The sequence below is a fragment of the Rattus rattus genome, chromosome 1, assembly GCF_011064425.1.
Source record: "Rattus rattus isolate New Zealand chromosome 1, Rrattus_CSIRO_v1, whole genome shotgun sequence".
In the NCBI taxonomy this organism is placed as follows: Eukaryota; Metazoa; Chordata; class Mammalia; order Rodentia; family Muridae; genus Rattus; species Rattus rattus.
In genome coordinates, this window is record NC_046154.1 from 99,470,674 (window position 1) to 99,498,573 (window position 27,900).

Consider the following 27,900-nt stretch of genomic DNA (forward strand, 5'->3'; position numbering starts at 1 on the left):
CCGCTGAATGTCCGCGCGCCCCCCGCTGATTTCCGCTTCCGCTTCCGTGCTTTGGCGCCTGCGCAGTTGTCGCAAGGTGTGGGGTCTTGGAGAACGGCCTCAATGGCGGCCCAGTACCTCGTGGAGGCTGGGTACCCGAACGCTGCGCGGCCCCACCGTTCACCCATTGTGCGGCGACGGCGGTCTCGCGACAGCCTGCAAGGTGCTCTCCGAAGGTGGGACGTGTGGCTAAAGATGTACTCGCAAAGATACCCTTGAATTGTGAGCGGCCTCGGTGACCAAAACTAACCATGAATTTAAAGGGAAAGGATGTGAATGGCTCATCTATGATCACATAGCAAAAGCACTGGAGTTTGGGACTTGTTTTTGTTTTTGTTTTTGTTTTTTTTCATTTATTGTGTGCGCGGGAGCATGTCGAAGTCAGAAGACAAAATGCCGGAGCCGATTCTCTCCTTTCGCCGCGTGGCTCCCAGGATCAAATTCGAGTCGTGTTAGCCAGTTGCTTTACCCGCTGAGCCGTCTAGCGGCCCAAGAACTGGAGGTTAAATGTTTAAAATTCTCCTTGGGCGTGGGCATACGGGTTATATTTATCACTCTGCTCCACTTTTTTAGTAATAACTATTTGTCGGGAAAGGCCAAGGAAATCAAGAGTGGTAGGTGTAAAGCAAGCTAGGTTAGGAGTTAATAAATGGGTACCTTTCTTGTGCTCCAAACCACTGGAACCGAAATGAGAGTAAAGAGCCAGCTCATACATTGTAAAATTAGGCACCAACAAAAATTGTATTTTAATCTCATGCAACATCCAGTTGTCTTTAACCACTTGTAAGATTCTTTCATCCAAACTCTGTACAGGGATTTCAAAATCTTGTTGACTTAGAAGGGGGTGGTGGGGACTCCACCTGACATTACCTGTGATATAAAATATTAAAAATATGTGAGTCCGCTTCCCCCCCCCCCTTTTTTTTTCTTGTAGGAGATAACCGTTGTCTAACTAGAGAAACAAAGTTTGAGTACCTTTGGGCACCTTTGGGTACAGGCTGTAAAAGTGGGTTGGATAAGCTGCAGTCGCCACTAGTCGGCGCTGTTAATAAGACAGTCAAAACTGAAAAGTGAAAGGTGCTTGTCCTCCCGAAGACCTGCCAGTCACTTGATAATCTACCAGCAGTGTATAATTGCCAACTGTGCCAACTTCTGAGACTCAAAAAAAAAAAGTAGACTTGGAGGTACTGGACCTAGGAATCTGTCTTTTAAAATAACCTAAAGGAAGCTGAAGCTATGGCTCAGCAATTCGAAGCAAGAAATTTTTCAAGAGGATCCAGGTTCGATTCTCAGCACCCATGTGGCAACTCCCACCTTGTAGTAACTTCACTTCCCGTGTATCCGATGACCTCTTCTGGCATCCACAGTCACCCACGCACACATTTAAAAGCCGGACCTGGTAGCTCAAACTTAAATCCCAGCACTGGGGAGGCGGAAGCAGGCTGACCTCTGAGTTGGAGGTAGGCCAGAGCCACAAACACAATTTTTAAAAAGTCTTCAGATGTAGCTCAGGCATGCCCAGATCCCTTCCTACCACACAAGGAGGCAGCACAAAGTGGAGCTTAGGTGGATTCTGGGAGATTCTAATCCATTACCTCAAAGCTCTAAACCAACAAGAAAGCAGGAATAATTTGATTCACTCTGGTGTCCAGATAGGAATAGTAAGGAAATAATGAATTTATAGGGAATGGTAGAAGGAAACAGGACAAGGGGTGGTGGAGATGGCTCAGTGGGTTAGGCACTTGCCACGCAAGTAAAGGGACTAGACTTTGGGTTCCTGGCATCCACGTAAATACTGAATGGATGTAGTGGCCTACAGGTAAGGACAGGTAATTCCTGGAACAAGCTGGATAGTTAGACTATCCCAAGTATTGGGCTCTGGGTTCAAGTAAGAGCCCCTGCCTGACTATGTAAGCTGGAGAGCAATTGAGGAAGACAGACATCACCCTCTGGTTTCATAGGCATGTACCTATATGGGCAGCTATGAACCCGCACACCAGTACCTGAAAGCACATAAAACAAAAGGGCTAGGGGTGTAGCTCAGTGCTTGTCTAGTACGTACAAAGTCCTAGCATTGCATAAAGCCAGGTGTGGAGACATGCTCACAAGGTGAGTTTCAAGTCATCCTGGGACATATAAGACCCCATCTTCAAAAGGACCAACAAGAAAAGATAAACCTGAGTGGTTAAGAGCATTTGTCACTCTTGCAGAGGACCTGGGTTCAATTCCCAGCACCCACATGGACACACAAAGCTCTCCATAAATGCAGTTCCAAGGGATCTGATGCTGTCTTCTGACTACTGTGGGCACCAAGAATGCATGTGCATGCAAGAAGCACTTGTATTAATAAAAATACATTTAAAAATGTAAAACCTTAGACATAAAGCCATAAGAACAAAAATGTCCATGCGTAGATGTCACATCAAGTATAAAACCCTAAGGGAGAGTCCTGAGCTCCTGTGTACCTGAAGGCTCCCCTGGTGGCTGGTGCTGCTCTGTGCCACCCCCTGCAGGGAACAGGCTTGTCCTTTTGATATAGCCTCAGAGCCTAGCACGGTCTTGCTGAATGAGCTTTTATTTGCCAAAGTTATAAAAGCCCAAGGAAAATCCAAACTAACAAAATATCAGGGAATATTTTCAAATATCTTCCCACCCAGAACTGTCTCTGTCCCTGCCCCTGGTCTCCTGTCCTTTTCAGGTCACTGTGACCATTGTCATCAGATGAATTCCTGAAATATGAGAACTTCAGCTTCGCTGTGGAAAAGCCTTACTCCTCAGTTATCTGATAAACTGTTAGGTCATGTACGTCTACAAGTCTACTCAGGGCTAAAGACACGGCTTCACTGGTTAAGAGTACTTTCTATGGCCCAGTGTGGTGTGTGTGCCTTAGATGCCTCTCAGGATGCAAAAAGGTGGGCAGATCTTTTGAGTTTGAAGCCATCATAATCTACATGGCTGGCTCCCCAGGTCAGGAGCCTTGGCTCAAGAAAAGGGGGCAGGAGTTCCTAGTACCCATGTCAGATATCTCATAGCCTCCTGTAAACTCCCGGTCCAGGTGGGTCTCCACACATCAATAATAGATTAGCTGCCGTGTGGTAGATTTTTAGCAGGTAAACCAACTCTTCCATGTGGACCTGACATTGACACAGTTAGCATGAAGTTCTCTTGACCTTGAAGTGTACGGCCCTGGGTCTCCTGTGCAGATTCTCCCCGTCCCTCCCACTGTATGTGCTATTCATACGGCGCCGACACTGTTTCCTTTGGTTTGGGGGAGTTTATTAATAATCCTTTAACATGGATTTTAAGCATGAGGTTTAAGAGAAAGAGCCACAGAAAGGAAACCATGAAGAGCTAGGGCGTAGGCTGCTTAGAGAGGAGCCTGTTGCACTCGGCACTTTTCTTTTGGAATAATTTGTTTTCTGCTGTGTTCCTCCATGTGATCAGATTAACCTAGTGAGCAAAGGCACTGCGCCATCTAGGCGTTTTACAACCCCAGCATAAACCAAGATGCTGTCTTGGTAACACAGCTAAAGCCATAGAAATGACAATGTACATTTTTTTTTTTTACAAATACAGTTTTAAAAATAGAAATAAAAAGTCCAGGTTCACACAGAAATAAATGGCATTTATCAATTCCAAAAAAAAAAAACTTGCAAGAATTTTTAGAATAAGAATTGTTCCGATTAACTCAAAGAGACATGTAAAGTTTGAGTAAAATTCTGATGTTGCTACAACTTCACTAATTGACAAAATTCACAAGAAACTATATACTTTCAAAATGCTAAGTGTTCATATTAAATTGCTATCTTTTCCTCAGAATCACTAAATATATGTTTCTTCTCAGAGGGGAAAATCAATTACTCAGCCTTTCCCTACTTTTACCGTCTTCCCCCATATACAAATACACACTGTCAGGCGCTCACACAGGCGCAAACACACACACACACACACACACACACACACACACACACACACACACGTTATTGTCTATGTGTTAGAGCCTTAAAAATGTTAGTTCTCTCCTTCAGATAAGATCTACAAATGAAAAAACATGAGTTAAAATAGCAATGCAAATTTTAGTGATCGCTGCGGTGTTTCAGTGAAATCACAAGAGACGCGTATGCTGTACGGAGTCGGTCTGCAGCTTCATCACCGAGCACTGTTAAAATAGAGCAGAGCTGTGGACATCATTTTCTGGACAGATCTTTTGAGGACCCTGTGGACCCGCTGGAGTTTCTGGGTCTTGATCTGCTTTGTTTCCTTCCTCCATGTCTGTAAAATCAAACAAAATGCAAATGGATTCCATGCTTGCAGACACGTTTGCATTGGATCAGAGTCTTAACTACTAAAATGCCACGTCACGGGAATGATGGGATTCTTTTCATAAAGAGCAGTGGGTGCTCTGTTTTGGACACATGTAATTATATGCGTGTTATGTGTACCCAGAGCATGCGGGACCCTGTGATGCCTGAGAAGGGCATTAAGTCCCCTGGAATTGCGGGTGGTTGTAAGCCACCACATGAGTGCTGGAAGCCCAACTTGAGTCCTCTCCAGAACAGTAAGTGTACGCTCTTCACTACCCAGGCCGCGCTCATTCAGCCCCAGGTGCTTTTTGTGTGCTTGTTTGGTTTGGTTTTTGAAACATAGCCCTAGCTGTGTGGAACTCACTATGGCGGCTGACCTAGAATCCACAGAGATCTGCCTGCCTCTGCGTCTGCCTCTTAAGTGCTAGGATTAAAAGTGTGGACCACAACCCCCAGCTCAGGATTTTGTGTTTTAACAGGGGGGGGGGTGTTTAGGAGACATGACTGTATACTTTAGAGCACTTGCTACTCTTCCAAAGGACTAGAATTTGGTTTTGAGCATGAAAACCAGCCAGCACAGCTACATCGTGAGTTCTAGCTCAAAAAAACAAAAAGAACTTTTTTTAGTGTAGCTTCTCAGAATAGGTAACTAGAATTTTCAATTTCTTAAATTTTTTTGGAAACGTGCCAATAGAGGGTTGGTAGCCCGAAAATACATTTTACTTAAAAAAGATCCAGTGAAGGGTTGGGGATTTGGCTCAGTGGTAGAGCACTTGCCTAGCAAGCGCAAGGCCCTGGGTTCAGTCCCCAGCTCTGAAAAAAAGAAAAGAAAAAGATCCAGTGATATTCATAGTTCCCATTGAAATAACTGGCTACTGTCAAAGACAGCTTTAAATCATAAACTCTGAGGGAGCTGCTGTTGTACAAATCCCCTACCTTGAGAGAAAGCACCAGCGTCCTCGTCCTCGCTATCCGGTGCATCAGGGTCCTGCCCCTGGGCCCCACCTACTTCCTGGGCTCCTTCTGGAAGGCTGTGTTTAGGCCCATCCCTGTTCTTACAGGTCTTGATAGAGAGGTCTTCAGGCCCTGACATTTCATGATGGCTTCCAGGTGAATATTCTTCAGGCCCAGGTGATTCTTGGATGGTTTTATGAGAGGAGACTATAGGCACAGTGAATTCTTTGTAAGTCTTGTGAGAAAGGAATTCAGGTTCAACTGCTTCTTGGTGTGTTTTTGTAGAAATATCTTCAGATACAATGCATTCTCCGGCTTCAGAAAAGCAGCCTTCAGCCACAGCCGTTGCCAGATCTGGGTGGGAAGTGTTTTTTCCTGGTGTGACTGACATGGGGGTTACATCTGACTGGGGGAGTGTTTTGGGGGAGCATCCTTCTGGGCCAGCAGCATCTCCAGATGTTATACAGGGAAGGGCTTTGGGAACAGTCATCTCTTGATGTGTTTCAGAAGAGAGGACGTCAGGTCTGGCCACATCTTGGCATATTTTCAAAGTATGTTCTTGAAGCACAGTTGGTTCCTGGCACATTTTAAGAGAGAGCGCCTCAGGTCCAGCCATATCCTGGGGTACTTTGGAAGAATGGTTTTGGGACACAGTTGTTTCTTGGCACATATCAGGAACTAACGCCTCAGGTCCGGTCATATCTTGGGGTATTTTGGAAGAATGGTATTGTGGCACAGGTGTTTCCCGGCACATTTTAGGCGAAAGTGCCTCATGTTCAGCCATATCTTCGTGTGCTTTGGGAGAATAGGTTTGGGGCACAGCTGTCTCCTGGCACATTTTAGGTGAGTGTGCCTCAGGTTCAGCCATATCTTGGCACATCTTAGGAGAATATTGAAGAAGTACTCCTATTTCTTGGCACGTGGTAGGAGAGAGAGCTTCAGCTTTGTCCCTTCGTTGGTGTGTTTGAGAATGGTTCTGTATAGTTATTTCTTGGCACTGCAAGCTTTCTTGGGGTACTTCAGAACAGTGTTCTGTAGGCACAGCTTTTGTGGGGGATGCTCTCAAGGGAAGGGCTTGGGTTGCAGGGTTTCCAGAGTACTCAGTTTCTTCCTCGGCAGGTACCAATACCTCCTGTACCCTTTCGTTTTCTGTTTGTGACCAAGACTCTGCCTTTTGTTCCACATTCCCTTGTCTCTTTCGGCCTCTTCGATTACCTTTTCCTGTTCTCTGATACTTGCGTTTTTTCTGTTCTCTGCAGAGAGACCAGAATTAATGACAGCGACAGAGCTACAGGATTCAAATGAATGCTTCCAATACCCACCCCTGTCCTGTGGCCTTTTTACACGACCTTAAACAAGCACTTACTCTCCCCAGATGTCAATTTCCATGTTTGCAAAATGAATAATCCTAGGTGTTCCATGTTAGGAAAGTGTTCTTTTAGGAGTTTATGGTTTCATAGATAAAGTAATTCTCAAGCATGTGTGTGCGTGTGTGCGCAAGCACACACACACACACACACACACACACACAACGAGGAAGGAGGAAGGAGGGAGGAGGGGAACACTTGGGGAGATAGTCCAGTGGCTTGATTGAGTTCTATCTTCAGCACCCATGTAAAAATATGGAGTATGTGGTACCATGAGTTTATAATTTCAGAGCTGGTGAGGCAGAGATCCCTGGGCCAGCTAGTTGAACCTAATTGATGAGCTCAGACCAATGAGAGAGACCCTGTCTCAAAGGAGGTGGATGGTGTCCCTGATGGTCACCCTTGACGGTGTCTTCTTGACACCGTCACCCCCACCCCCAAATACCTTCATAAGAGAGAGGGAATGTGTTAACCCAAACTAAAGATGTATGGAAAAGCCTATGGAAATCACTGGTTGGCAAGTAATTAAAATGTTTAATTAGGGCTGAGGCGATGGCTCAGCACTTTTTGCTAAGCCTGTGACCTGAGTTCGTTCCCAGGGTCCATGCAGGGGAGGAGAGAATTGACTCCTACTCCTACAAGTTGTCTTCTGACTTCTACATGCCTGGATGCTCCCACAGACCCACATACTAAATAAATAAAATGTGATTTAACATAGAACTTTTAAGAAGCCAGGTGGTGGTGGCATAAACCTTTTAGCCCAGCACTCGGGAGGCAGAGGCAGGGGGATCTCTGACTTTGAGGCCAGCCTGGTCTACAGAGTGAGTTCCAGGACAGCCAGGACTACACAGAGAATCCCTGTCTCAAAAAGGATAAAACCGAAGAAGAACCAAGATGGAGGAGGAGGACGACCCAGATCTGTGTGTCCTTAAAGGGCCACAGGTAGTTATGAATATTTCATAAGGGATGGATTATTACAGGACAATTTGTCTTATCTAGGCGGGCAGTTTATATTAATATTAATTGGTTCATAGTTTATTGTGTGGATGTTTTGTGGGGTGAGGATTCACTGATATAAATCTGATTGATAAATAAAAAAAAAAAGGATAAAACCCTGGATTTGGATAGAAATACCCTATATGAGTAGACAGAACTCCCCACAGAAGTCCTGGGTTGTGGCTATGGTGACATATACCTGTAAGCACAGTATTCTACAACCTGAGGAAAAGGACTGACTTGAGTTCCAGACCAGCCTGGGCTAGTGTGAGACCTACCTTTTTTATTTGTTGTCATTTTGCAACTGTGTTTTACTAGGTAGCCTTAGCTGGCCTGAGAATTACCATGTAGAGCAGACCAGGATCAAACTCTCATATCTCTGGCTCCCCAGTGCTGGGGCTAAAAGTGTGTCAGTACACCTGGCTCTGACGCCCTCTCTTTAAAAAATTAAACCAAATAAAGGTACAGGGACCCCAAGGGTAATGTTACAGCATCTCAGCATTTGTTCTCTCTCTCTCTCTCTTTTTTCAAAACAGGGCTCTAGCTGTCCTGGAACACTCTCTGTAGTCCAGGCTAGCTTCAAATTCAGAGATTCGCCTTCCTCTGCCTCCGGAGTGCTGGGGTTTTAAAGATGTGCGACATCGTGCCAAGCTTGTCACCTCAGCCTTTTGAACTATTATTCCAAGGTAACAAGACGATTATGAAATCCTTTTTTTGTTGTTTGTCTTAGTTTTGAGACAAGGTCTTTCTATGTAGCCCAGGCTGGCCTCAAACTTGGTGACCCTCTGCCTTTCTCTCCCAAATGCTAGATTCTAGATGCTCAGCACCAAGCCTAACTCCTAACCTTGTCAAATGATAATTTTCCCCTGACATTTATGTATTTTATGTGGGAGGAAAATGCATGTAACACGTGTTTGTGTGTGTGCGCATGTGTGCATGTGTGTATTGTGTATGTGTGTGTGCGCACGTGTGTGCGTGTGTGTGCGTGTGTGTGTTGTGTATGCGTGTGTATATGTGTGTATGTGTGTTTGTGTGTGTGTATGTGTGTGTATGTGTGTGTGTGTGTGTTGTGTGTGTGTGTGTGTGTGTGTGTTTGTGTGTGTGTGTGTGTGTGTGTGTGTGTGTGTGTATACGTGTGTGTATGTGTGTGTGTGTGTGTGTGTGTGTGTGTGTGTGTATGTGTGTGTGTGTGTGTGTGTGTGTGTGTGTGTGTGTGTGTGTGTGTGTGTGTGTGTGTGTGTGTGTGTGTGTGTTGTAGACTCGTGAGGCTGGAGACGTGGGGCCCCTGTGGAGCTGGGCTATAGGTACTTTCAAGTAGCTCCGTGTGGATGGTAAGAACTAAATTTGTGTCCTTGGCAAAAGCAATATGTATTTTTAAACTGTTAATCTCTCTCTCCAGCTCCACCGTGTTTTACTTTTGTGTAGTGCAAAGCCTGGCCTGGAGTTCACAGCAATCCTCCTGCCTTTGCTTCTCAGGTTGTATGATTTTTAGGTGTGAGCCATCATGCCGTGTATCCTCTCTTTTTTTATTATTATTTTTTAAATGTATTCTTCTCTCATATATTACATCCAGATCACAGTTTCTCCTCCCTTCCTCCCCCCCACATCCCCTCTTCCACAGATGCACTTCTCCTCTGTTTCCCTTCAGAAAAGAGTGGGGGGGGGCATGGTTATCAACCAAACAAAACAAGGCATAACAAGTCACGACAGGACTAGGTGTACATCTTCACATCACGGCTGAACTCGGTAGGAGGAAAAGGGTCGCAAGAGCAGGCAGAGAGTCAGTCTTTGTGTTTCAATGTCCGTTCTCACTAAGCCCTGTGAAGCATTAAAGTCCCGATCTCCCAACACCACTTCTTGAGCGTTCGTATGCACCACCAAATCAGACCTAAAGTGCCCTTTAAACACTGGCAAAACCAATAAAGGGTAACAGAAGCTTCCCTGGATGTCTGCCTCAGGGGCTGATGGAGACACAGAGAAAGAAAGCAGGGGAAGTTTCTTGTGTCACGACTCTACTGCTGTGACCTTGGGCAAGAGAGTTAACCCACTGGACTCTACATTAGAAGCAAACACACAAAGAAAAAACACACGGGGGGTTGGGGATCTAGCTCAGTGGTAGAGCGCTTGCCTAGCAAGCGCAAGGCCCTGGGTTCGGTCCCCAGCTCCGAAAAAAAATAAATAAAAAATAAAAAAAAATTTAAAGCAAAAACACACGGGCAGGACACCAGGCGACTCGGAGGACTGTTGTGAAGGTTGTGTGAGCAGGAGCACCGCCGTGCCACACCCACGCTCACTCCCCTCTTAGGAAAGGAACCTACCCAAGTTGCCATTGTGACGGCTGCCTCCCCTGGGCCTCAGCTTTTCTCTTCTTCAGTTGTTCTCTGTTTCTCAAACTCCAAGATCCAATGATGTCTGCCGGGTGAAAAGCAAAGTTACTGCAGTGTGTACCGGTGACCCGTGGTGTGCCTAAGCAAATATCTCACCATACAAACTTGGTCACAAGTTATGATTTATTTACCTTTACGTCATATTATTTCCCACGGACAGGTGTTTTTGCCTGCATGTGTGTCTGTGCCCCACAGGAATGAATGGCTGGTGCCTAAGGAAGCCAGCAGAGGACATCAGATTCCCTAGATCTGGAGTTAGCGACGGTTGGGAGCTGCCATGTGGGCACTGAGAATTGAACCGAGGTCCTCTGGAAGAGAGAGCAGCCAGTGCTCCTAACTGCTGAGCCATCTCTCCAGATACCTACAGAATTTTAGAAATACTACTCCGGGTTTTGTCCTGGATTTATGAGTTCAAGGACTAGGTCTTCCCTATCCTTACACAGTCAAAAAAAAAAAGAAATGTGGAGAAGATTCTTTTTTTTCTTTTTTTAGATAGGGGTCTCAGTATGTAGCCTGGACCTGGAACTTGTGTAGGCTAGCCTCGGACTCACAGCTCCACCTGTCTCTGCACTAGAAGCGCTGAGATTAAAGACTTGCAACAACATACTCAGGGAGCAAAACAGTTTTCTTTAGTTTTTAGGGTTTTTTGTTTGTTTTGTTTTTTGAGACAGGGTTTCTTTGTGTAGCCCTGGCTGTCCTGGAACTTGCTCCATAGACCAGGCTAGCCTCAAACTCAAGAGATCCACCTGCTTCTGCCTCCTGAGTTCTGGGATTAAAGGCTGGAGCAGGCATTTAATGAGCATTTAAGTGTGAAAAGCTTTGAGACCTACACAGATTTGTTCAGAAGTGTGCTATCAACCTACTGACCCACTCAAAATAAATTTATATTTGCACAGGTAATTTTTTAAAAGGCTTTATTCTATCGTTTCTGACCTAATGACCTGTCTTTACTGCATTCACTCTCTCCATCCAGGCCACATATTACAGAGTAGTGATGAGAGCATACCAAGATTTTTATCTTTTATTCACCCAACATTAGGTCAAAAACAGTTCTGTGACACAGCCTTCAACACTATAATCTTCTTCTGACATGGTGCTTAAGCTAGGTGACACCTTCTCTGGCCACTCAGCCCACTCACGGGAAGACACAGAATGTCATTACCACTTGTCATTTTTCCTTATATGTAAAACTGTAATAAAATCAACTCATAGCCTGGCATGATGGGGCACACCTTTAATCCCAGCTCTCGGGAGGCAGAGGCAGGAAGATCTCTGAGTTCGAGGCCAGCCAGGGCTACACAGAGAAACCCTATCATAAAAGACCAAATAATAATATTCAACTGAAGTAAGCATATTCACATAACTGTTTTTTTTTCTCTTGGAGGAATGGCAGACAGGGTCTCTCTCTGGTACATCCCTGGCTGGCCTCGAATTCCTTATCCTAACTCTACTGGGACCAGAGACATGTACCAGCAAACCCTGCTCGATTAATGCTTTTATTATTAGATTCTGCCCTTATGATTGTATTTATTAAAAATTATTTGGGACACTAAGGTACTATGAACAGCAAATTCTGGGCTGAGATGATGGCTCATCAGGTAAAGCACTTACCACAGAAACATGAGGACCAGAGTTCATACATATCCAGTGCCCATACTTATATGGGTTAAGTGGGTACTGTTGGCCTGCATGCAATCCTAGTGTTTGTAAGGCCTGAGACAGGGGTCCCCAAAGTTAACCAGCTAGGTCATCTAGTCAAACTAGCAAGCTCTGGGTTCAGTGTGAGACTCTAACTCAATATCTAAGGTAGAGAACAATGAAGGAAACAGACACCTGATGTCAAACTCTGGCCTAAGCACACATGCCTATGTGTCTGTACCTACTGTGCGCACAAATACAGACATATCCACATGTATGACAATATACAACACATACACAATTTTTCAAGAAAAAAAATTTTAAGTCTACTACGACCTAAATTTGAGAAAAACTAGTAGTTCTTTAACACAGAGCCTCTCAGCATGTGGGGGTGTCTGCTCTGCACTGGCAGTCAAGAAAGGAAGTGCCCTTGGACCAGGACTCCTGTTGTTCTTGGGGCAACAGTTTGCTTTCTTTCTCTCTTCCTTCCTTCCTTCCTCCCTTCCTTCCTTCCTTCTTCCTTCCTTCCTTCCTTCCTTCCTTCCTTCCTTCCTTCCTTCCTCCTTGTCTAGTAGCACTGGGAATTTAACCGAGAGCCTCACACATACTAGTCAAGCATTATGCTACTGAGCTATGTTCCCAGCTCCTGGATCCTCAATAGATATAAATTATATTTTTACCAAACTCCAAATATAATTTTTCTTCAAAGTAGGAATGTGAGTAAAAAGCCACAGTGGTTTCAGCAGTGTGGCTGTCTATCACTCAAAGAAATGACGGGATTTTTTTTTTCCTACTTGGCACTACAGTTCTTGCGTGTGGCGTCAGTGTGATCACTTGTGGATATGGATTCTTTTTGGATTTGATACTATGTATGCTATGACTTAACACATCTATAAGTAAGCACATATACTGCTATATCACGGTTTTTTTTCTATTCTTTTTTTCAGAGCTGGGGATCGAACCCAGGGCCTTGTGCTTGCTAGGCAAGCTCTCTACCACTGAGCCAAATCCCCAACCCCTATATCACGATTTTAACAGTGTTGATAGCCATCTTAATACAATGATGACCTTTGTGATCGAGCCTGTGTATTAAAGGTTTTTTTAGTCCAGGAAAGAGTCTATGGGTTCATTAAAAGCTAAAAGTTTTCAAACTGTGCCCTAGGATAACTTAGAGCCCAGGGTTCCACACAACACTTTGAGAAATGTTACTTTAGAATAGATCTTAAGATAAATTAAAAGCCAAAAGAGTAAGCATTCGGACAGGTCAGACCCTAGAGGAGTTCCTGTTGTCACATCCTTCCAAACGTCCTGCCAACTGGCTCTGTTACAGAACAGGAGGAGTTGGATCCTCTTGCCACAGCTGCCCAGTGCTGGGTATCTCCACTCTCTCCCATTTCAGAGAATTTCTCACTAACAATTTCTTTATTTCCCCTCGGGTTGCTCTAGACTGTTAAGTTCCTAGCATCCAAATGCAGCTCAGTGAGTCAGGCCCATCTTCCCACAGATGCATCCCACTGCCCCTTTCATCTAACCAGTTCCCAAACAACTAAAAAAAGAAAAAAGAGAGAGGAAAGCAGCAGCCCCCAGCAGCCCCACTCTGTCTTTACCTGGAGCATGGGACTTCTCTACATGAGCTTCAGGGGTCTGGTTGAGCGTCAGATGAGATTGGTCCTTCCCCACATCCATCTTGCCACAACACCTTCTTGGTATTTGCTCCGACTTCACAAGCAACCTAAAAGCTTTTTGAAAATATCAAAACTAACACTTAAAAAAAAAAAAACCACAGACACACATTCAAGTCTGCTTGTCACTTCCCGCCTAAAAGTTTTATCTGGTTAGACCACAGCTGTGGGCGAATTCCACTTTCTTTATCACACTGCACAGGTGTGAAGGAGGGGGGATGGCTGTCAATGGCCCTGTCATCCTGCAAGCTTCACTTTTATACAGGGAACCCCTATGGCACAGTCAGTCATGTGGGGCTTCCTGCTCAGCAGCCATACTGCTATGTGCCAGCATGTGCCTGGGTTCCTTTTTAGGACACCAAATGGCTATGCCATTCCAAGCTGTGGCCGGAAGGATGGCTTTTTCATGAATGGAGGTGGCCATGTATAGGAAGAACCCTGGGTTTAGGCTCTGACCAACTCCATGGCCCAGAGCAACCCACATCCCTTTCCTGTGCCTCTCTACTTGCCAAGTGAGTGAACAGTCACTCTTGCCTGTTTCAGACATTTCTTATGAAAGTGAAGCCTATAGAGTTGGCTATTGATTAATCTTCCTAGGTAGACTATTGATTAATCTTCCTAGGACTGGCTCTTTTCACCATAAGCTGTTGCAAACTATCAGCAAGCCTTGCTGTTGTGACCCTAGAATAGACAATAGACACAAAGCCCTAACTAGGCTAACAAAACTAACCTCCACTGCTCACCAGTCAATGACTAGTGAAGCCTGCTGTTAACGGACCGGAGAGGCAGGTGGCGGGGGGAGCCTCTCTGAGTGAAAAGACCTGGCATTATGTTCCAGAAATGAAGTTGAAATCGAAGGAACTGCTCTCCAGCAGATAAGCACAGGAGACCACGGCTCAGCCAAAGAGGGAATATGGAGGCCAAGGTCAGGAGACACAGGGCCCATTGTGTTCTGGAGATAGACTGAGAGGAAAAAGGTTTGAGTTCCAGAGCCTTTCTAGTTCAAGTTAGCCTGGAGCCAGCACAGATGGAACATGGAGACGGTAGCATTGGCTTTGTGAATTCCCAGGGATGGCCAAATCTACTCAGCCATGTAAGACATCACCCATATGCCCTGCACATTGATAAGTGGTACCTTTGGTATCTAACACACTCATGTCAATACATGTTAGGTGCTTTACTATTAGTAAGGATATGGGCCCAGCACAGTGGCATAAACTGCCATCTTAGCACTTGACAGGTACAGTCAGAAGGGTCAGAAGTTCAAGGTTGTCCTCAGCTATCTGTTTAAGAAGCTGGAGGTAGGGACCAGCCTGGGCTACATGAGAACCTCTCCGTCTCCTTCCTCTACCTCTCTGGCTACCTTCTCTCTCTTTATGTGCACATGTACTATATACCTTCTCTATGTTATATGTGGGTATAAGAGAACACACAGAAAGCTGGAAATTAGTAGAGTGTGATGGCACACATGAGTTTCTTATTGAGTTTAACATAACTTGATCTACTTCCCTTCTTTATTCTTGTTTGCTTTGAACAGGATCACCGACCAGGCAGAACTCAACTCACCGTCCTCCTGCCTCAGATTCCTGAGTGCTAGGATTAGGTATGTGTGATATCATGGTAGCTGAGGAATGTTGTTTGAAACATTCTGAAAAGAATTGGTGACAATACAGCAAACCCCCAAGTCCCCACCACTAAAGTGTTACAAGCAAGGGTCACACCTCCTGTTCCCTACCTCTCCATCTTGCAAGTAAAGTATTGAAAATCCAGGGAACTCTCAGGGGAGTGCTAGTCAGAGGGACCTCATGGAGAAGAATAAGAGGCATTTTCTTTCTCTTTTTTTTGGTTCTTTTTTTTTTTTTTTAAAATTTGTACTTTTTTCCTTGGTTTTCCTTTTTTTTTTTATTGAGGTTTGTTTTCCCCAACCCCATAAGAAGCATTTTCTTTTTCTTTTTCTTTTTTTTTTTTTTTCTTTTTTTTTTTTTCCATTTTCTAATATACCTTTTAACTGTTTTTGGTTTTCATATATAGGATTAAAGGCTTTGATATAATCTTTGAAAATTATGTTTTATAATCTAGACCAGCATTTTTTTTCTTTTTTTTCGGAGCTGGGGACCGAACCCAGGGCCTTGCACTTGCTAGGCAGGCGCTCTACCACTGAGCTAAATCCCCAACCCCTAGACCAGCATTTTAAATGCCGTAACTCTTAGTTTGGTTTCTGGGTTTTGATTTGTTATTGTTTGGGCTTTTTCTGGTTTTCTGTTTGTTTGGTTTGGTTTGGTGTTTGTTTGTTTGTTTGTTTGTTGAGACAGAGTCTCTCTATATAGCTTTGGCTGTCCTGGATCTTCCTATGTGACTAGGCTATCCTTGAAGTCAGAGTTCCACTTGCCTCTGCCTGCTGAGATTAAAGTCATGTGCCCCATGTCTGGCCCTAGAATGTTCTAATTTTTAATAGTTGGGTAATAGTTCAATAAAACAGTGTTATAGAATCCTTCTGAGAACACCTTCAGAGGATGGCAGAACTATTTCTAAATCAGATTTCCTCCAGAGTTCTTGATACCTATTCAGGGATGGAGTAGACTGGACAGGATGTCCACCCTGTGCTATCTACCTTCTGAGCAAAATTGTCAGGCCACAGAGGTGGGCAATGTAGTCCCTGAGTTCTTTGTACTCAAAAGGGACGGAGTACATTATTTTTTTAAATCACAGTCTCATGTATCCCTGGTTGACCTTGAACTCAGTATGTAGCTGAAGTTGAGTTTGGAATGTCTTACCCTTCTCCCTCCCTCTCCAATGCCAGGAGTACTAAAATTACAAGTGGGGACCACCATGCCGGGAGTATCTGGTGCTGAAGACAGAACCCAAGACTTCATGAATGCCAGCTGAGTACTCTACCAACTGAGCCAAGTTGCCAGCCCAAGGACACACATCTTTATTGGAAGGAGATAGAACATAGATCCTTTGTACTCCATGACAACTCCCCAAGGTCATTCTCTGCGGCTGCACCACTCTCCCTGTATCTAGAAGCAGTGTGAGAGGCTCGGGAGGGTGGGGTCTCAAGTTGACAACAGACTGAGGGTGGAGGGATCAGTAGAGACACTTTGGAGAAACCTAGATTGGAAGTCAGGCAAGGTGTCTCTGAGGTGATAAGGGTCAAGAGCGGGAATTGGGACAGAAAAAGCCATGCTGTGAGCCCTTCTGTGTCTGCCTCTGTTACTGAGTGTGAGGGGCCAAGCATTGTACCCCTAGACCAGGTCTTTATAACAAAGGCTGCCTTATTCTAAAGCTATGTGCATATGCACATAAACCCTCCCTTGAGGCCACAAGCTTCTGGCAGGACAGGCAATCAGCAGTCCGGAGTCACCTGTTTGTCCCCGTAGCATGATCTCAAAGGAGACTTGGCTCCAGTCATCCCCACAAGTGGCCTCAGCTCTGTGTGTGCAGAGAGCTACCTGGGAAGATGTCCCACTGCTGTGAGTTACTTAAAACAGGGCCACCAGCTAGCTATTCTAGAGTTTTTTTTGTTTTTTTTTTTAATCAATGCCCAGCTCTCAGGAGGCTGAGGTAGGAGGGTATAAGGCTAGCCTGGGCTATTAGTGAGACCTGTTTAAAAACTAAAAAAAGGGGCTGGGGATTTAGCTCAGTGGTAGAGCGCTTACCTTGGGCGCAAGGCCCCTGGGTTCGGTCCCCAGCTCCAAAAAAAGAACCCAAAAAAAAAAAAAAAAAAAAAAAACTAATAAAAGAAAGTCCCTGACATTATGTAGTTTATAGATTGTTTATTTGTTTGTACAGTTTTCTCTGTATAGCCCTGGCTGTCCTGGAACTCATTCTGTAGACTAGGCTGGCCTTGATTCATAGATCCAACTGCTTCTGCCTCCCAAGTGCTAAGATAAAAAGTGTGTACCACCACTGCCCAGCTTACAGCCTTTAAAAAGACGGTGACACTTCCTTTTAATCCCAGCACTCAAGAAGCAGATCTCTGAGTTCAAGGACGGCCAAGGCTGCACAGAGAAACCCTGTCTCAAAGAGAAAAAAAAGAGAGAGAATGAAAGGAAGAAAGAAAGAAAGAGAAAAGAACAAAAACAAAGGAAATAAGTCAAAAATAAAAGAAGATCAGAAGCTGTGTGTGTAGTGATTCATGTGAGTTCTAGGACAGCCAGCTTTGTCTGTTATACAGAACCCCTGGAATGAGACAGAGACAGAGACAGAGAGAGACACACACAGAGACAGAGATATAAGTCCATCCAAAGACAATAATAGCCAGGAATGATAAGCTAAGAATAAAGGGGCAATGGTGGCTGCAATCTTTAAGTAAGGTGGGAGGGTGAGGCTTGACTTGCACAGGCTAACAAAATGGAAAGAGAGCCAGGGTGCTGACAGCATACAGGGCCTGGAGGATCTGGGGAGATGGTAGGATAAGGAGTGGGGGCTCAGAGGAGACCAAGTGGGATAGGCAGCCACAGATGATCTGAGCAGGGGACTGGTGCAATTTTGACTCCCGTCTTTAAAGGATGGCTGTGGATACTGTGTGGACTGAGAAGGGAGTGAAACAGGGAGACCAGTCAGAAGGACACGAAGATGAACCACGTGAGAAGTGACCACAGCTTGGGCTTCAACCGTGGTAAAGAAGTGGTGGTCAGAAATAGGACAGGTGGCCTGGGTTAGTTTACAAATCGGACATGGGTCGGAAAAGCCAAAGACAAACGTTCCTTCCCAGCCGTTACCAGAAGGGGAAGCTGTGGGGAGATGAGCACTTTAGTTTGAATGTGCTGTCCCAGCCAGGGAGGACAGCGAGGGACCGAGAACCAGAAAAGCAGGATGTGCAGGAAGGTCGCTTAGTTGGACAGGAATCATGTCTCCCTTCTTGTCAGATTTTGCTGCTGTGAAGTGAACGAAGGCCTGGAGACTGACCTAACAGTTTCTTTCCTAACAATTCAATTCACTTCATTACAGACTGTGGCACCCAGGGAGGTTAAATATAGATTTGGCTGTGGACATACAGGTTAAACCAGATACGTAATTTGCTGAGGCCCAGGGCAAAATGAAAACCCAGGTCTCCTCCTTTGAACATCATTAAGATTCTTCAAGATGGTGGAAACAGACAATTAACCTAACACAGGGCCTCATTTAGCATTTTATTGGGTCCTCACAGCTTCTTTCCAACACAGCTCTTACTGTCCTGCCTTCTCACAGCAAGAAACTCCATGAGGACACTGGTGTAACCAAGGTCACAGAGCTAGACTGACGGCAGGAGCTGGGAACCCCGGCCCTCAGCCTCCAAGCCTGGCCCTTCCTGAACTACACGGAGGTAGGTTTCAAGACGGATGGCTGTCCCACCTGGCCACCCAGCAGGTCTACTTAAGGAGACGGATCTTGGCTGTGTCTCTCAGAGACCCAAATAGACTAGAAGCACAGGAGGGAAGGAAGCAAACATTTAGGAACCCCTGGCTGGAGGTCTTCATGGAGATAAGAGAGCAGAGGAAACAACTTAGCCATGCAGCAGGCACGGCTCACTCAATAACAAAGCTGACTTAAAAATGATAGTGTCGTTTGAGGCTAGACTAAGGGGTTTTGTTATTGGATTTTTTTAAAAATAGTTTTTTATTTAAATGTGTGGAGAGGGGGCAGAGGGAGAAGGTATGGGCCCATGTGCACCCTGGTACAGACTTCATACACCATTTGGATTCCAGGCATTGTACTCGGGTCAGGCTTGGCAGCAAGCACCTCTACCCACTGAGCCATCTCGCCAGCCCTAGATTTAAACTTTGAATCCTCCTGCCCCAGCCTCCCAGGTGTCTAGAATTATAGGCCTGCATCACTGATAGAACTTTAGAGCCCTTAAAGAGGAGCGGGAGAGCCTGCTTTATTCGTCACCCTCTTAGTCTGTGGTGCTGTGAAAGCCACAGGAGCAGGGTTTAAAGTCACCCAAGAGAGCAAAAGACTTGGGCAGCGCCATCCCCTCACGGGGTAATCTGGGTAGAGTCACTTAATTCTTTCCACTCCTTGGTTTCTTTTTCTGTAAAACAGAATAACCTGGCGGGTTCTGTGAGGAGTAAGGAGACCAAGAGAGCTCTATAGGAAGTGAGACACTGTGCAGATATGAGGCCCACACATCTGGGCAGTGCACTATGTAACTGAAGTGTTCCAGTGAGGTCCTGTTCCTAAACACAGCAGGGGGTACAAAATCCCGGGAGGGGCCTCACTACACAGTCCTGGCTGGCCTGGAAGTCACTAAGTAGACCAGGCTGGCCCTCCGACTCACAGAAGTCCGCCTGCCTCTGCCTCCTGAGTGCTGGGCGGCATGGTACTGCACGCCTTTTCTTGACAAAACTCTTTCTGAAGCTTCCAGTTGTTCCTCAAAGAATGGCTGGAGCTTCGTGTGCTCTTGCTTCCCTGTCAGCCTGTGGTCATGTGATAATGTGTACTGTCTCTGCTCACACAGATGCTGCTCGGAACACCAGATAATGCTCCCTACAGCTTAGGAACGTTCGGCTGAAGCCTAGCTTCTCTCTGGCCACCACTACCTTAAAAGGATACGCACAAACTTTTCACATTAAACATAACACTATATTGTACGCCTGTTCTATTGTGTGTATGCAAATATTAAAGTATTTAATAATAACTCCGATAGGCAGGCATCGGTGACTACACCTTAGGGAGTGGCACTCACCTGGGGAAAGACTTTTGCTTCCACCTTATTAAGTCATCATCAGACCTGTTTGTCCCTGAACAATGGAACTAATAATACATTCTCGGATCCTCCTACCCCCACACTTCAGGTGGTGGGAGGGTAGCTGAGAGGCAGGGCGCTGGCCTAGGGAGGTACTGAGTTCAGTACCAGCCCTGCAATGAAACCTTGAACAGCAAGACCTCCCATGGCACTCCCTTCCCAGGCACCTGCAGTCTCCTCTTCCTTCTACCTAAACCATCAGAGAGTCCTCTTGTTTTGCTTCTTGTTGATTTTCAAGACAGGGTCTCTCTGTGTAGCCCTGGCTGGCCTCAAACCCACAGAAATCCCCCTTCCTCTGCCTTTTGAGTGCTGGGATCAAAGGCATGGACCACCACATCCCAGCTTAATCAGGGTATTCCCAATAGTCCTTGTTCAACTTCTGTTCTCAGCTTCTCTGCAGCTCCCTCACGCTGAGTACTTCCTCTCTCCTTGAAACTCACTGGTAGATTGTGGTTTCCCAGAGTCGCTCATCTCCACCCCCTCCTCTTTCATGATGTCCTAGAGTGGGGTGAGGGTTGACTGAGGATGAGCCCCTGCTCCTCTTGACTTTACACTCGCACCTTACACAGCTGACTCAACTCTCTCCTCTCAAGTATTACAGTGATGCCTAGTGCCAACATCAACAAGTGTGACAGCCTCTCTCATCTTCAGGTATTCCCTGATGATCATTCTTTGCTTAAACCCCAGCACAGCTGAGCAGGAGAAGTGCTTGCTAGCCGCCTGGCTGATCCCCCGCACTGTATAAAACAGGTGTGATACCGCACATCTATAATCCCAGGTTCAAGAGGACCAGAGGTTCAAAGCTAACCTTGGCTACCTAGTATGAATCCAAGGCCAGCCTGGGCTACATGAGATTCCCTCTCATAAAACCAAAATAAAACCAAATGAACATGGGGGGAACAGACATCTAAACAAGATAAAGAGAAACAATCCAAAAGCCTTCTTAAGAGAGGTGAGTTTGATATTATTTTGGGGGGAGTGAACAGGAAATACATTTTTTATGGTACTGGAGCATGAACCCAGGATACCTGCTAGACCTTCTACTAAGCTACATCCCAAACTCTTTTTTTTTTTTTTAATGACAAGGGGTTTTTTGTTTGTTTGTTTGTTATTATTGTTATTTTTTTAAGACTTGTATTTTGAGACAGGTTTTTCACTAAATTTTCCAGGCTGGCCAAGTATACTCAGTAACCAAGTATGCCTCTTGATTCAGCCTCCTGCATAGCTAGGATCTGGAATTACAGGCTGTGCCTCCAGGCCTAACTTTTCCTCTTCTCCCTCCCCCTTCTCTTGCTCCTCTTCTTTCCCTTCCTCCTCTTCCTCTTCCTCCTTTTCCTCTTCTTCCCCTCCTCCTCCTCTCCTTTTCCTCTTCCTCCCCTTTCTCCTCCTTTTTCCTCCTCCTCTCCTTCTCCTCCTCCCTTTCATTTTTGATAAGGGTCTCACCATGTATAGTCTTGCCTTGCCTGGAACTCACTGTAGAGAAGGCTGGCTGCTAAGTGCTAACATTAAAGGTATGTGCTACCTCTCCTGGCAGCCCACCTTATACGACCCCATAAACTCCATCTTGCCAGTATCTCTTGTGTCGTTCTTTTTTTCTTTCTTTCTTTCTTTCTTTCTTTCTTTCTTTCTTTCTTTCTTTCTTTCTTTCTTTTCAGAGCTGGGGACCGAACCCAGGGCCTTGTGCTTGCTAGGCAAGCGCTCTACCACTGAGCTAAATCCCCAGCCCCTTTTGTGTCATTCTTGTTTCTCCTCATACCACCTCTGCTTTTTCCACCCCTCCGTTAGAAGCATGGTGGAACCTCAAGAGAGGTCTACTCCCCTCTGATTCTGCTCACTTTCCCAGCCTACCCCGCACAAAAAGCTGGAACATTTCCCCTATTGCTAGCCCTGAACCGTCATTGCCCCGTTTAAAATCCTATAAAGTCTCAGCGTGCCTTTGGAGGGAAGACAAACCTTAGTCCAGACAGTACGGTCAGCCTCCCGGTGTTCTCTCCCATGCCAATCAAACAGCTCCACTTGCCCTCCCTATTTCTCCTTGAGTCTTTCCAGCACATCCAGTACCATTGGTTTCCCAGTATTCTTCCCTGTGCCCAGCCTTCCAGGTAGCAAGTGAGAGTGCATCACGAAAGCCCTGCTGCTGCTGCTGGTGTGGACAGTAGCCGCTCTGTGACCTCACAGTGGGCGCCCAACTTACCTGAAGTATCTCAGTGAGACTGGCCAACAGACACTACTCCCATCTCAGTGAGTTTAAATCGGGCCCCCGAGGTCACCTAACTTCAAAAGAAACAGCACTAAGGCTCAAAACCAAGGCTGTCTGATTCTACGATTCCACTGCCTTTCCCTATCTAGAATAATCTCCCTTTCCAGAACCATGATCTCACTTGTTAGCACATATTTTTATTTTTCATGTATAAATACATCTGCTGCGCTATATTCATTCACCAAACACTGAATACATTTCTGCTGTCGTTTTTGTTTGTTATCGACCAGGCCTTTCCACACAGCGCAGGTTAGCCTTGAGTTCAACCTCCCGACTGCCGAGAGTACACACAGCATCATCACACCTGGCCGCCCCATGACCCTTGAACGGTGATCTCTCTGTTCTGAGGGGAGAGATGGATGCCTAACGCTGCCTCGGGACTGAAAAGATGAAGACATCGCATGCTGTAGCCTATGATGAGCCTGGCCTTGGCCGTCATCTGGCCCTGGAAGGAAGGCAGAGCTCTCTGTTTGATATAATATCATCTTGTATTTTTTCCTGATAGGGATACGTTTTTCTCTTTATTCCACAGAAATAATAACTAATATGTATTTAGCCATTGCTTGCTATATCCTAGGCACTGTCTTATATATGTCATGTATGATTAAAAAACAAAAAAAACTCTTGTTAACATCCTTCAAGGCCAGTACTCTGGAGATCACCAGTCTATAGTGGAGGCCACAGGAGCACAGGAACTAAACACATGCCCCGTCACACCACCCCACATTTCACTCATTGCTATGATAAAACACTCTGACCAAAAGCAACTTAGGAGAAGAAGGGGCTAATTTTAGCACCTAAGTCACAGTCCACCCTTGAGAGAAGCAGGGGCAGGAACTTGTAGCCAGGCATGCTTGACATTACCTCTGACCACGAAACTCATACACAGGCAAGGAAGTACAGCAGAAACCATGGAGGGGTGGAACTTCAGTGGACCATGAAGACTCAAGCTTAGCTAGCTGCCTTATACAGTCCAGGATCACATAGCCAAAAGTTAGTCCTACCCACAATGCACTGGGACCTCCTATGTCAACTGACCATCAAGACATCCCCCACAGAATGCCCACAGGACCAATCTGATCTGGGCAGTTCCTCAAATGGGCCCTCCTCAGGTGATCTCATGACCGTGAAAGCTAAGACAGCATCCTTTGAGGCTGGCCCTGCCCTTACCTACCCTGCTCTCCTGGTGTTCGATCCAATAGGGCAGCAATATGTTTTCTTCTTCGTCTCCTTTATGCTTGCTCTTTCTCTGCTCATTCATTGACTATCCTTTTTTTTTTTTTTTTTTTTTTTTTGAGCTGGGGACCGAACCCAGGGCCTTGCGCTTCCTAGGCAAGCGCTCTACCACTGAGCCAAATCCCCAACCCCCATTGACTATCCTATACTCGGAACTACGCAGGCCGCTGGGTACACAAAGGCAACTTTACCCCCCTAAAAACCCGAGCAGAGAAAACTAAGAGGAGAGCACAGCTTTACCCAGAACTTGGTGGAGCAGATGCAGGTGAGGCTCTGAGTTTGAAGCCAGCCTGGTCTGCATAATCCAGGTCCAGGCCATTCAGAGCTACCCAATTGGGGGGGGGGGAAGGGGTGGTTAGAGAAAGAAAGAAAATGAAAGTAAGGGAAGGGACTGGAGTGTGGCCTAATGGTGAAGGTCATGCTTAGCATATGCAAGGGCCTGTGTTCAAACCCCAGCACCATCAAGACCAAACACAACCTTGAAGAGATGCTCAGTAGTGAAGAGGGCCTGAGTTCCGTTCCCAGCACCCATGTGGTGACTTATAACCGTCCGTAGCTCCAGTTCCAGGGCATCCAACATCCTTTTCTGACCTCCGTGGGCAAGCCTGTAGTAAACATACATGCTTGAAGACAGAATACTCACACACAAAATAAAAACGAGTAAATCTTTTTAAAAACGTTCAAAGAGGTGAGCATGGTCTTGGAGAGTGGACAGGAATGACGTACTGGGACCCAGCAATGATTAGAGAAACAAACACAAGCAGATTCTTCAAGATGCGGGCTAAGTACCTTAAAGGATTAAGAATAGCGGATTTAGGGGTTGGGGATTTAGCTCAGTGGTAGAGTGAGCAGAAGGCCCTGGGTTCAGTTCTTAGCTCCGGAAGAAAAAAAGAGAATGTCGATTTAATGACAGCTTCCAACACCTGGCACAAAGGTGACCTCGAGATACCAGCATGACCTTAATAGCATTAAATGATCTAGAAGCGCTGAGTCACAAAGCTAAGGAGGGCATCCCAGCACTTCCTAAGCAGGGAAATGGAGGCCCAGGGAGAGACCTGTGTCTTGTGGGCTGGAGCTGACTGACTGGCATTCTGAGCTCCCGGTTGGCAGTCCACCTGCCGCAGCCCCTGGCCCGATGAGGCGGCTCCACAACATTCACATTCTGCCTTCATTTCTCCTGCGTTTTTACTTATTTGTCCTTGAATAAACTCATTTTTTTTTCCCTCTAAGTGTTTAAAAAGAAATTCTTAGGTCACTGCTGTAAGAAGCCATGAGCATCATCAGCAAAACCACAGGCCGTGGTATGACAAATTACATTTCTTCTAAACCACGGTTAAATAAATACCGACCTATCAAAATAAAAGTTTTCTTGGGCTGGAGAGATGGCTCAGTGGTTAAGACTGCTCTTCCAGAGGTCCTGAGTTCAATTCCAGCAACCACATGGTGGCTCACAACCATCTGTAAAGGGATACTGTGCACTGTTCTGGTGTGTGTCTGCAGTGTACTCATATAAATAAAAATAAATCTTTTTTTAAAAAAAGTTTTCAGGGTTGGGGATTTAGCTCAGTGGTAGAGCGCTTGCCTAGAAAGCGCAAGGCCCTGGGTTCGGTCCCCAGCTCCGAAAAAAAGAAAAAGAAAAAAAAAGTTTTCTCATCTCCTACACAGTGAATTTAAGGCCAGCCTAGGACTCATAAATTCTTGTTTTAACAATCAAAAGAAGCTGGGCAGAGTGCTTCATACCTGTATGTGTAATCCAGCACTCAGGAGGCAGAGGCAGGCAGATCTCTGAGTGTCTGAGGCCAGCCTAGTGTACAGAGCAAGTTCCAGGACAGCCACAAAAACAAAAATAATAAAATAAAATAAAATAAAAACAAGAGACCACTGGATATGGTGTCACGTGACTTTGAGGGTAGCCTGTGAGTTGGCAGCCAGCCTCGATTATAGCAAGTTCCTGGTTACCCAGGACTCTACAGAGAGACCTTGTCTCAAAAAATTTAAATAAATTTAAATTTCAAATTTAGGGCTGGAGAGATGGCTCAGTGGTTAAGAGCACTGACTGCTCTTCTAGAGGCCCTGAGTTCAAATCCCAGCAACCACATGGTGGCTCACAACCATCTGTAATGGGATCCAATGCCCTCTTCTGGTGTGTCTGAAGACAGCTACAGTGTACTTATAAATAAATAAATAAATATTTAAAAAAATATTTAAATTTACTTTCTCACTCAGGTGACCCGTTCCTTGCTTACAGTCTATTTCCAATCTGTATTATCACTTTGCTTTTGAATAGTGTTTTCTTGCTACTTTGCAAAATAAATAAAGATTTAAAAAAATACAGCAAACAAAGAAGGCTGTGAGTACAGCTCAGTGGTTGAGCGTTTGCCTGGCGTGTGTGAAGCCCCCAGGTTCCATCCCCATTGTTGCCATTCATGTTTTCTGGTTTTATTTATTTGCTTATTTGGTTGTTTTTTTTTTTTTTTAGACAATTGGGTTTTTAACGAGGGAGGGTCTCCCCTATATGGCCCTGATCCCACGACTTCTCCCTAACCTCCCACACACTGCCATTACGGTATGCCTGCCATACCTGGCTACTGACTTACCGTTACAGTACTTGGAATCCAAGTCCAAATCTGTTTTAACACTAAACTAACTAACCGCCTTCAGCTGGAGTTGCTTTGTGCTTCAAAGACTTAGAGGGAAGGACTCACCCGACTCTGTAGACTGCCACCCACCGCTCTTGTCCAATCAGTTGCTCTCTGAGGTGGGTAGTTGAATGCTCAACTGTCCAGCTCTAACTGGGGTTTTTTTTCTGCCCACCTTGAATCTTAGCTTCCCAGTAGAATATGTACTGAATGCTGTCAAGCCCTCTGATATCCAAAGCTCTAAGATTATGTCCCCTGAGCTTAGCTGTTCACCTACAGCAGACTTGACCCAAGGAGACATTCCAACTTGGGGCTGCTGAGGATCAGAATGAATGAAAATAAGAACCTATATATAGAATGATGTCAGCCACACATTTGTATATATATATATATATATATATATATATATATATATATATATGAACCAATCAGGCTCCTGGTGCCTCTGGTGGACATGGAGGGTAATTGTGTGATTCTGACTGGTCTACTGGGTCCTGAGCTCTGGCTCTGGCAACTCTCCTTGGAGGGACCCAGTCTGCTCCCTGATTCTCTGACATTCTGTTTCCTCTTTCCTCTGAGTCCTCCTCCGGGTGAGTTAAGCACCCAGAGTGTTTGCACACCAAACACTTAGCTAATTGACAGTCTATTGCGTTCTGCTCAACAAATGTTAGGGTTTTCCTGTGTGCTTTGTCAGTATCCAGTGACACTCCGGTTGTATTTTTAGCCAGGTGGGGGCGGGGGAGGAGTGACTTCGGCAAGCAGGTCTTTCTTGCCTGACACGCTCCAAAGCAACTGTTAGCACCTTTACCCGAGGACGTTCAGGATCTGGTCTGCTCTGGTCTGGTTTTACCTGCAGGTATCCTGGGAGCGATCAAGGTGAGGCTGTGCCTCTCTGTGTTCCGAATCGTCTTCCTTTATAGTTATCACTGTCTCATGCCTCAGAGTCCGGAGCGGGATTGGGGCTGTAGCTCAGTTGGAAGAATCCTTGGATTCCATCCCAAGTACCACATTAACTGGGAGTGGGGAGGGTGTGGATGCTAGTCAGCATTCTGGATGGAATTGGAGGGCCATTCCAATTGGAATTCAAGATCATCCTTGTCTAGATGTCCATGTCTGAGTGACATGAGACCCTGACTCAAAAGGTAAAAACTAAAAACAGCCTTGCCCAGCTTTGGCAGACTCCTGTGTGGAAGCTACAGAGCAAAGTCCCACAATCCACTGGGAGTGAAGGCTAACAGGTCTACACAGACTGTAAGGTGACATCACATCAGCAGGAGCTCTCCTCCCTCCCCTCCCTCCACTCCCCTTCCTCTCCCTCCCCCATTCCCCTCTCCCTCCCTCCCCTCCCCCTCCCTCCCTCTCTAAGACAGGCTCTTGCCTTATAACTCAGGATGGCCCCCCAAACTGTAATGCAATCAACAAACACCAAAAATTTGTGGCAATCCCCCTGCTTCATCTGGGATTACAGGTAATCCCAATACACCTGGCCAAGAATCGCGTTTCTTTTATCACACTTACTTTTATTTGGTGTGTGTTTAGGGAGAGAACACATGTGCCACAGCATGCCTGTGGAGGCCAGAGAACAACCCGCATGAACAGCCAGTTCTCTCCTTCTGCCATGTTGGTACTGAGAATCAAACTCAGGTCGTCGGACCTGGTGGCAAACAC

General features: G+C 45.7%; 1 protein-coding gene across 1 annotated transcript; it reads right to left on the bottom strand.

Annotated features, from left to right (window-relative positions):
* Positions 1 to 3,643: 3,643 nt before the first annotated feature.
* Hemgn (hemogen) lies at positions 3,644 to 22,184 on the bottom strand. The gene is made up of 5 exons (XM_032889984.1): positions 22,051 to 22,184; positions 13,293 to 13,424; positions 9,979 to 10,072; positions 5,280 to 6,550; positions 3,644 to 4,311 (listed from the first exon to the last, which is right to left on the bottom strand). The coding sequence occupies exons 2-5, from the start codon at positions 13,369 to 13,371 to the stop codon at positions 4,202 to 4,204; spliced, it is 1,554 nt and encodes a 517-aa protein (XP_032745875.1). The 5' UTR covers positions 13,372 to 13,424; positions 22,051 to 22,184; the 3' UTR covers positions 3,644 to 4,201.
* Between the last annotated feature and the right edge of the window lie 5,716 nt (positions 22,185 to 27,900).

Excerpts from the sequence above, each read along its gene's own strand:
- Hemgn (XM_032889984.1), bottom strand. The coding sequence starts at position 13,371 with ATGGATGTGGGGAAGGACCAATCTCATCTGACGCTCAACCAGACCCCT. Across the intron at positions 10,073-13,292 it reads AGAGAAGTCCCATGCTCCAG|ACATCATTGGATCTTGGAGT; the intron begins GTAAAGACAGAG and ends TTCACCCGGCAG. Across the intron at positions 4,312-5,279 it reads CGCTGGTGCTTTCTCTCAAG|ACATGGAGGAAGGAAACAAA; the intron begins GTAGGGGATTTG and ends TTGATTTTACAG.